Raw genomic sequence first — 9,566 nt, forward strand, 5'->3', positions numbered from 1 at the left:
TTGGTGGGAAGGCAAGGTAAAACAACAGCTTCGACAGAAACTCCAGTTGATCCGGTTACACAATCTACAATCGAGGAGCTGCACACAAAGATTGCTCAGCTAGAGAGTGAGATGGAAGCGAAGGTCAATAGAAAAGTTCAACATAACATGGCCTGGTTGCTGAAGAAACTCGGAGAGGCAAATCCGGGTCTGAAAGTTGACATTACTCATGACTTTTGTGCAACTGTTTCTAGTAATGGAGATGAATTTGGCACTCCAATCACTCCTGGCACCGCTTCTGGAACCGCTCCTGGCACCACCCGTGGCACCACCGACTCTTTAATATAACTGTTTCTACGTAAAACTTAGTTAATATGAATTTGTCGTCCTTCATTTTGTTGTCAGATTGTTTTGATGTTGCGTTTCTTAAATGGTTTGGATGGGATTGTTTTACGTTGGAGGATGGTTGGATATTTGTTCTTTTGGAGTTTGGTATTTGTAGTTTAGGTGGATGTATGGTGGGAAGTTTGGATGGATGTTTGTTGGATTGTTTGTTGCATTATTTATATTTTTAATGGGAATGCTCCAAAAACAATGCAGGCATTGCAGAAAATTTTCAAATATGTGTTACAATAGCTCATTTTAACGTTACGCTGATTAATGTTTGTGCTACAGTTAGTCCACTTAGTGTCCCGAAAGCACCTTTTTACTGTTACAATAGGCACACAAATGGTGACGTGGCAGTCCACGTGTAGGACCCACACGCTGACGTAGAAAGTGATGGACCCACCAACATGCTGACGTGGCTATTTGGGACCCACAAGATGACGTGGCAGCGGAGGCCCCACCACGCTGACGTGGCTTTGTGGGACCCACATGCTGACGTGGTAGTGCGGGACCAACAAGCATGTGGGTCCCACGTCAGCATGTGGGTCCCACGTGCTGACGTGGCAGGTGTGGGTTCCACATGCTTACGTGGCTGAGTGGGACCCACATGCTGACGTGGCCTCTGTGGGTCCCACATGCTGACGTGGCAGGTGAGGGTCCCACATGCTGACGTGGCTTTGTGGGACCCACATGCTGACGTGGCTTCTGTGGGTCCCGCATGCTGACCTGGCCTCCGTGGGACCCACATGCTGACGTGGCATATGTGGGACCCACATGCTAGCTTGACCGGAGGAATGTGCTATTGTATCAGTGGTTTACCGTTACAGCATCCCCTTATTATGTTACAGTAGGGCGCTGCTGTAACGTTTTTTGGCTGTTACAGTTGATTCCAGTTTGTGTTACAATAGGGGCCAATTGTAACGTTCGCAAACGTAACGCCCATTAGTGTTACAGTAGCTCTATTGTAACGGATTTTGGCCCTATTGTAACATGACTTGGGCATTACAATTGGCCATCTATGGCGTAGTGATAGTCTCAAAAATGATAAATGTTATTAATTTAACAAGATTATTAATTCAATGAGGTTTAATATACAATATCTTTATTATGCTGGGACTGTTTTTTTAAAATATCCATTTAAAGTGGGCTATACATTTTTACCAGTTCTGTTTTTGGCCAAATACAAATTTACAAGCATTAGTACATAGTAGTAGGTTTGATGCTGACTTTACAAAAAAGAACTTGCTATATTACATTTATATATGCTCCTATACCAATGTTCACGAACACTATGCTTGTCAGTTGTTAAGGAATACTTGGCGGATTTTCAGCGGAGCTTGGCTGCGTACTCGAAAAATTAGCAAGCCACTGGAGCAGCTTCTGAACTTCAAAAGTATCGTCAACAAAGTACTTGGCCTTGCTAGGCTTTTGCTCCACAGTGCAGAAAAAGATTTCCGGAACAGCAGGGACCACCACAGATGAAACAATTTTCAAAGTACCGTCATACATGTCTCCAATGCAGAGGATGAAATCAGGGATCTCACCATTGCTAACCATTGTCGCGATTACCTTTTCTGTGACCAAGCCTTTGCTTGCATCCTAAATATTTTAGGTTGCTAGTTAAGTAAATTACTGTACAATGCACAGCGAAGACCGAAAGAGGGAGACGGGAGACACATACCTGTGGTTTAAGCTCAACAATATTTTTTCCCTTTCTAACTACTGCAGGTTCGTTAGCAATGACGTGTTTACAATGATCCGACAATTCCTTTGCCTGCAAGGATTCAAAATCATGATCTGCATCTTGACGGTGCCAAACCAAAGCACTTTCTTTGACTTCGATGGTGGAACCATCTGTGACTTCTGTATATGAATTTATTATACGCTCCACTGTTGCCTTCCACTCGAGATCCACAACCAAACTAGATTGCCATTCAGAAGTTTTCTTCCACCTGCAAACCAAAGGCAAGAAGTGCCACTAGAAAAGGTCTCTAAGAAGTTTGTGAAGGAAAATACCTTATGAAGTACCCATGTTCAGCAGCTAGTCCTAGACCTTCACATGGAGCCAGCCACTCGGTTAAGGAACTTCTACCACTTCCACTAACGATACACACAGTGTTCTTAGGATCATCACACAGAGTGATAAGAGCAGTTTCAGCTTCACTACTAAGGTTTTTCTTGGCCGAGGAATGAGGAACAAGGATGCCAACAAAGTCTAGAAATATAGCCCTCCTATTTGTCTAGTTGTACGCAGGAACTATGCTTTCAAACAATTTTTGAAAACATAGGGAGAAGGCAGCAACCTTAAATATGAAACGAAGCCCATACCCCAGCATTGATAATTATAGTGATCAAGACATGCTCTCTCCATGCTATGGACGAAACTGCGAGCCCAATACGCCACATCAAGAGACTGAACATAGCTATAGTTCTGCTCATGTCTTAATTGCCTTAAAAAATCATCTATGGAGATCGTAGAACGCATAGCCTCAGCTACGAAACTAATACCCCATGGATTTATTCCAATTGTTCCACTCAGAGATGGAGAACAACCAACATATTCATAAATGATTAGCACACTTGTTTCGAGGAGAATATGACATAATTCCCCTAGCTTCATCCATAGTTGTAGAGCCCTGCCTGCAAACGAGATACATGTTAGGGACTAGATTCATTCCATCTCTTACAGCATTTATTATGCAACATTCTGAGGCATCATAGTAGGCACTCTTTTCACATTGATCAACTAGTCGATCAATTAGAATCACTAGTTGATGAACACAAGAACCATAAATCTGATTAATCCTGTTAGCAGTTCCATACGTCTCCCATCTCACTTCCTCAATGTCTTCTCCTGAGCTTCTTTCAGGATTGATAATTTGAACAAGAACCACAATATCCCGCAAGTTTTCATACTTCCTCAATAGCTGTTCAGATGCTAATAACTTCAGACTAATTGCCTTGAATAAGTTCATGTCGTCTACGCCAACAATTACATGGTTCCCCTTGAACTTCCCTTCGAATTCCTTGACTTTCACTGATGTAGAAGGAATATTCAGAACATTTTCAACTTTTTCCAAATGAATTCCTATAGGCAGAATCTTGATATACACCGTGCGAGCACTATAATCCAGCCCAATTTGTCCTCGTTTGGACTCACAGTCCAGTCCTAGCATTCTACTACAACATGAGAAGATGTGACGAGCAAAATCGAAAGTATGAAACCCGATGAGATCATAGTTCAACAAAATCCCTAGAATGTCAGCACTTACATGAAGTGTTCGATAGATCTCTGATGCAAGGACTGGACTATGGAGAAAGGATCCGAGTTTGGCCCTGTAGCGCTTATTTCTCAAGAACACAAGGACCGCCATGAGGTGATAGTCATGAATCCAAATATAATAGATAAATAAGATATTTTTTTAAGGTGCAGTTCTGCTCCCTAACTAATAGTAGAAATAAAGTAATGGTTATAAGGGTTCTCTAAAACATGACCCAAGTTAATAAATGTCTCTAACCAAAAAATGTCTACATTTTTAATGTGTTTTTTATACGCAATAAATTATAACTAATTGAACATCACTAAAATTATAGACACAATTGGGATAAAAAGTTAGGCACATTTGAAAACCTTACAAATATAAGGACAAATCCGACAGTGGCTTAAAAATCCAAATTTGGACCAATTCTAGCCTAAATCTTCTCAACGGGGGCCTGAATTACGGTCCAAATTTAGGCCACTTAGGCCAACACTATTGAATCCATGACTTTTTGGGGTTGTTTGGATGATTTGGTTTGGAGTATTACTCTAGATCAATTTTTATTTGTTGGTGGTGATTTTAATGGTCATATTGGTGCGAGAGCAGATGGGTATCAAGGTGTTCATGGTGGGTTTGGCTATGGTGTTAGAAATGACAACGGTTCGACGCTTTTGGAATTTGTAACAGCACATGATTTAGTGATTGTTAACTCTTGTTTCCGCAAGCGTGATGACAATCTAATTACTTTTAGGAGTGGGGGACATGCCACTCAAATTGATTATCTTCTTATTCGCAGTAGAGATTTCAGATTTGTTCATATTGTAAGGTTTTTCCAGTGGAAGCTTGTGCTTCACAGCACCGTCTTTTAGTCATGGATTTGTCTTTGGATGGCCCACCTATGGAGGGATTGAGAGGGTTTTTTTAGGTTGGAAGATGATGTGGATCAAATGTGGATACGTATGGCTGATTTAATTTGAGGTGTGGCACGGAGGACGTTGGAAGTGGCTTCAGGGAATGTAAAGGAGCAGAGAGAATCTTGGTGGTGGAATGATGATGTACAAGCCAAAGTGCAATTTAAGAAAGGATTTTTTTTGGAATTCATGTCGTGTCCAGAAGGGCCAGATCGGCATATAAAGCGGGAGTTATTTAAACTTGCAACAAGAATGGCTAAACAGGCAGTTGCGGAAGCGAAAACTAAGGCGTATCAAGACATGTATAGGCGTCTAGGTACTAAGGAGGGAGTGAATGAAATTTTTAAACTTGCAAAAGCACTTAACAAGCGCAGTCAGGATATTGGTGCGGTTCGATATATAAAGGACGAGGGTGACCGGGTTTTGCTTTATGATGGGGATATTATAGCGAGATGGGGCAGGTATTTCTCTGAGTTATTTAACGCAGCTTGAGGGAGGGAGATTCTATTCGAGCAAGAGAATGTCAATGTTTCTCACAATGATGTTGGTATGAGTCAAGATATTACTATGACAGAGGTCCGCGTAGCTTTAGGCATGATGGGTAAGGGTAAAACAGTTGGGCTTGATGAGATTCCGATTGAGGTGTGGCAGTGTTTGGGGGAACAGGGGGTACGATGATTAACAGCTCTTTTTAATGTTATATTTCGGACATCCAGGATGCCGAGTGAGTAGCGATTAAGTGTTGTTGTACCCATCTATAAAAATAAAGGTGATGCTCAAAGTTGTAGTAATTATCGTGGTATTAAGCTGCTTAGTCATACGATGAAACTTTGGGAACGAGTTATTGAGTGCAGGATTCGAAGAATTGTTACCATTTCAGTGAATCAATTTGGTTTTATGCCTGGGAGGTCCACCATTGAGGCGATTTATCTCATTCGCTGTCTTATGGAGAAATATCGAGAGTGTCGTAAGGATCTTCATATGGTGTTTATAGATCTTAAAAAGGCTTATGATAATGTACCACGGGTCGTTCTTTGGAGATGTTTAGCAGCGCGAGGAGTGCCGGAGGTGTATATTCGGACCATACAGGATATGTATTCAGCAGTGGGGACGTCTGTTAGGACACCCGTTGGGGATTCTCAGTATTTTCCAGTTGAGGTGGGTCTTCATCAAGGTTCGGTATTAAGCCCTTTGCTTTTTATATTTGTTTTGGATGTGATTACCCGTGACATTCAAGCTCCGGTGCCTTGGTGTATGCTTTTTGCTGATGATATTGTGTTAATCGCCGAATCTCGAAGTGAGGTTAATGTGAAATTGGAACAGTGGCGTATGTCGTTGGAGGGTTATGGATTGCGTCTGAGCCGTTCTAAAACCGAGTATCTCTGGGCCAATTTCAGTGAGGACATTCATGAGGCGGATGTTGCTATATGTATTGCGGAGGGTCGTGTACCACAAACTAATACCTTTAAATACTTGGGTTCTATCATTCAGAGTAATGGCGATATTTCTGTGGATGTTACACATCGTCTTTCGACAGGATGGCTTCGTTGGTGGGCTGCTACAGGGGTGTTGTGTGATAAGAATGTACCTTTGAAGTTGAAGGGTAAATTCTATCGTGTAGCAATCAGACCATCATTATTATATGGTTCCGAGTGCTGGCCATTGAGAAAGGCTCTGGAACGTAGGCTAGAGACAGCGGAAATGCGTATGTTGCGTCGGATCTGTGGTAACACCATGACAGATCATATACCGAATGATACTTTTCGACGTCTTTTAGGTGTTGAGTCTATCTCTAAGAAGATAAGTGAGGGACGTTTACGTTGGTATGGACATGTTCGGCGTAAATGTAACTCAGCACCGGTTAGGAGAGTTGAACACATATCGGTTCGGGGTAAGAGAAAGAGGGGTCGGCCTCGTCGGACATGGGCTGATCAATTAAGTTTGGACATGGGAGCCTTAAATCTCACGGGTGATATGACATTATATAAGAATGATTGGAGACGGCGTATTAGAGTAGTTGAGACTAGGTCTCGTGGCTCACAGAGATTATGAGGGTTATGGTGTATGTTTAAAGGGAGGGTTCAGCTCAGTCATTACCAGATGCATTAGCGCCAATCAAAAATGTTTGCGTAAGTCCCATGTGAAGAAGGCCATGGGCTAAGGTATTATATTCTTATTATAGCACACACTATTTTATTTCTTGTGCACTAAGCCGGGGGTCTTCACGGAAACAGCCTCTCTACTTTAAGGGTAGGGGCAAGGCTGCGTACATCTTACCCTCCTCAGACGCTGCTCACTGAGTATGTTTGGTTTGGTTTGGTTTTATATGTTTAGTTAATTGATTGATTATATGTTAATATAATTATTAAATAGTAATAAATTACATTTAATATTTTTTACGTACTTATTATAACATGTATATATTAATTGTGAAATATAATAAAATTAAACTCTCTTAAAACTTATTAAATTCAAATTAACTATAGATTAAGTATAAAATAAAGATTACACTCAATAAAACACAATTCCAAATATAATTTATACGAAAACATTATATAAACTAAAATTTCGAATATATAGTATAAACTAAAATTCAAATTTAATCAAGTAAGAAAAGAGTGACATATGCAAGATTTTAATACCATGTACAGATTCAAAAATTAAATAAAGAACAAGCACGAGAAGGAACACAAGGGAAGTCAAGATTTTAGTGCAATTTATAGCAAATCCTTACCAACTCTTGTCTGTGATAGCATTACTCAAGAGGTTAGCCCCATCTTCAAGCCAACAGAATATCAACTTGCCCAAAACCTTCAATATCAACTGTCCGAAAAATCACCATCAAAACTCCCCTTAAAAGTATCAGGTGATGTCTTGAACTTACTCCACATTTCCATATACTCTGTGGATCACCACAAGTCTGGTATATGTCTTGAATGTTTTCATTCAGAAACTTAATTATTAAGCTCTGAAAAGTTACCATTTAACTTACAAGTAACTTTTCTGACAATTTCAAGCAAGTACTTGATATGATTGTAGCCTGAATCTGCGCAAGCTTCCTTGCCAACACTGGAACACAGATCATAGACTCGTCAACTTTAGAGAACAGTGGATGGAAGCATACTTTCCGCGATTCATCACAAATCCAATTCCCTGTTTTATCTGACTTGCTTCTGCCCAACATTGACATCATCAGCTGTGACTTTGTCACGCAGTCCCTCCGAAGATTTATCTGATTTTGTATGTGCAGCCAGTGTCCTATATCCGCCTGTTTTGTCCACAGACTGCAACATTCGAATAGCACAGAAGTAGTAAAATCAATAGTTGCAGACGAAACATTCAATATAATATTTTTCCTATGGTTTTATGTACATTATTTATACCATAAACTTGTTCATATATATATTTCCACCTTGTCAGTGAGCCGTAACTCTCGTGATGCTTCTTTCACAATTTTATTTCTCCATAAACATAATATGAAGTAAGGTAGAAAATCTATCAAAACATGATTTAGGTCGAATTAAAACTGGAATCTCTCCTCTTTTTTTCTTTACGAGGAACTACCCCATTACTGGGGGATCTCAAATATCGGGTTATGGACTGTCCGTCAACTACTAAGGGCAAGTGTGCTAGGCATCTCCTGAGTGAGTCGAATCTTGGTATACATGACAATTATAATAATTGTGTAAGAATATTATATAAGAAAGTACCTCGCATCAAATAATCAACACCAAAATACCAAACAAGTAAGGCATGTGAAAACTATGTTGTACTTAAAACAGGTAAGCTGGTAATTGAACGTGCACGTTTTACCTTTATGTCTTCCAAAACCCATCAAATAATCAACACCAAAATACCAAACAAGTGAGGCACGTGAAAACTATGTTGTACTTAAAACAGGTAAGCTAGTAATTGAACGTGCACGTTTTACCTTTATGTCTTCCAAAACCCGCCTCCTACGAACTGAACAAACAGTGCTTTTATCTCACGGAAAGCTAGAACCTAAAACTCTATGATGAATACAATTTCTGTGTGTCAAACAATGAAGCAATGGACTCAATTTATAGGGGTAAAAAAATGTAACCCCCAAGCTAATTGAAATTGTAACCCAATAAATTAATTCTCTAACCCCAATTTAAATAATTTGTAATCTACACAGTAATGAACAAATTAATCTTGACTCATTATTATGGGAGTCACACAAATTAATTAACAGAAGTTCGAAAATAAAGGCAGTCGAATATAAATGGTCAAAAATAAAGACGGAAGAATATAAATGGTCGAAAATAAGAACTATGACTAAAAGAGGCTAAAAATAACTTTGATGAAAAATAACTGGTCCAAAACATATATAAGTTCCACCGGGGACCGGATATGACTGGTCGAAAATATCTCATGGAGAAAGTTTTTCCTCCCACTATATTGGTTGAAAAGATAGCGCCCGAAATTAACTCTTGAGTGGAAATTTTCCCACCATTGTTCTAAAAAAAAAATTCAAAATGATTTATGTGATATTATTGGAGGCGATTCGATTTCATTCGAATATCTAAATACAACTACAAAAAGGGAATGATATATTAATTTCGACCATATGATTCATGCTATTGTTCAATTAAATTCGATCAAAAATAAAGATAGACCAATTAAATTCGACCAAGTATGTTCGACTCTAATTGGTCGAAATTAATATGTATGTTCAATCAATTTTGCATTTTTTCTAATTCTGGGTGGGAAATTACTTTTTTTGCCTGAAATAATTTTTGGGTTGAAAAATTCAAAATGCTAATCGTGATCGTTGAAATTACCTGGTCTAATATTTCGGTCAGAATTAATTAAGTTCGATCGTTTATTTATTTTTAACATGTTTAATTTCGAATAGTTGCAGAAATATCGAAAGTAAAAATATTTGACCGTTATTGTCGAAAAAAGAAGACTCCTATATCAATGTTGGATAATGAATTGCTTAATAAAATTGAAAGATGGATTCAAATGACATTCTAATGAAATAAAATTATAAATCAGAGATGGT

At 39.1% G+C, this 9,566-nt stretch overlaps 1 protein-coding gene and 1 pseudogene across 1 annotated transcript; one reads left to right on the top strand and one right to left on the bottom strand.

Annotated features, from left to right (window-relative positions):
* Positions 1-1,671: 1,671 nt before the first annotated feature.
* On the bottom strand, positions 1,672-3,761 carry LOC108192361 (probable alpha,alpha-trehalose-phosphate synthase [UDP-forming] 9; annotated as a pseudogene).
* Positions 3,762-4,129: 368 nt separating this feature from the next.
* Positions 4,130-4,495, top strand: LOC108204180 (uncharacterized). The gene has a single exon (XM_017373497.2). The coding sequence runs from the start codon at positions 4,130-4,132 to the stop codon at positions 4,493-4,495; it is 366 nt and encodes a 121-aa protein (XP_017228986.2).
* Positions 4,496-9,566: the final 5,071 nt, after the last annotated feature.

The sequence above is a fragment of the Daucus carota genome, chromosome 9, assembly GCF_001625215.2.
Source record: "Daucus carota subsp. sativus chromosome 9, DH1 v3.0, whole genome shotgun sequence".
Lineage (NCBI taxonomy): Eukaryota > Viridiplantae > Streptophyta > Magnoliopsida > Apiales > Apiaceae > Daucus > Daucus carota.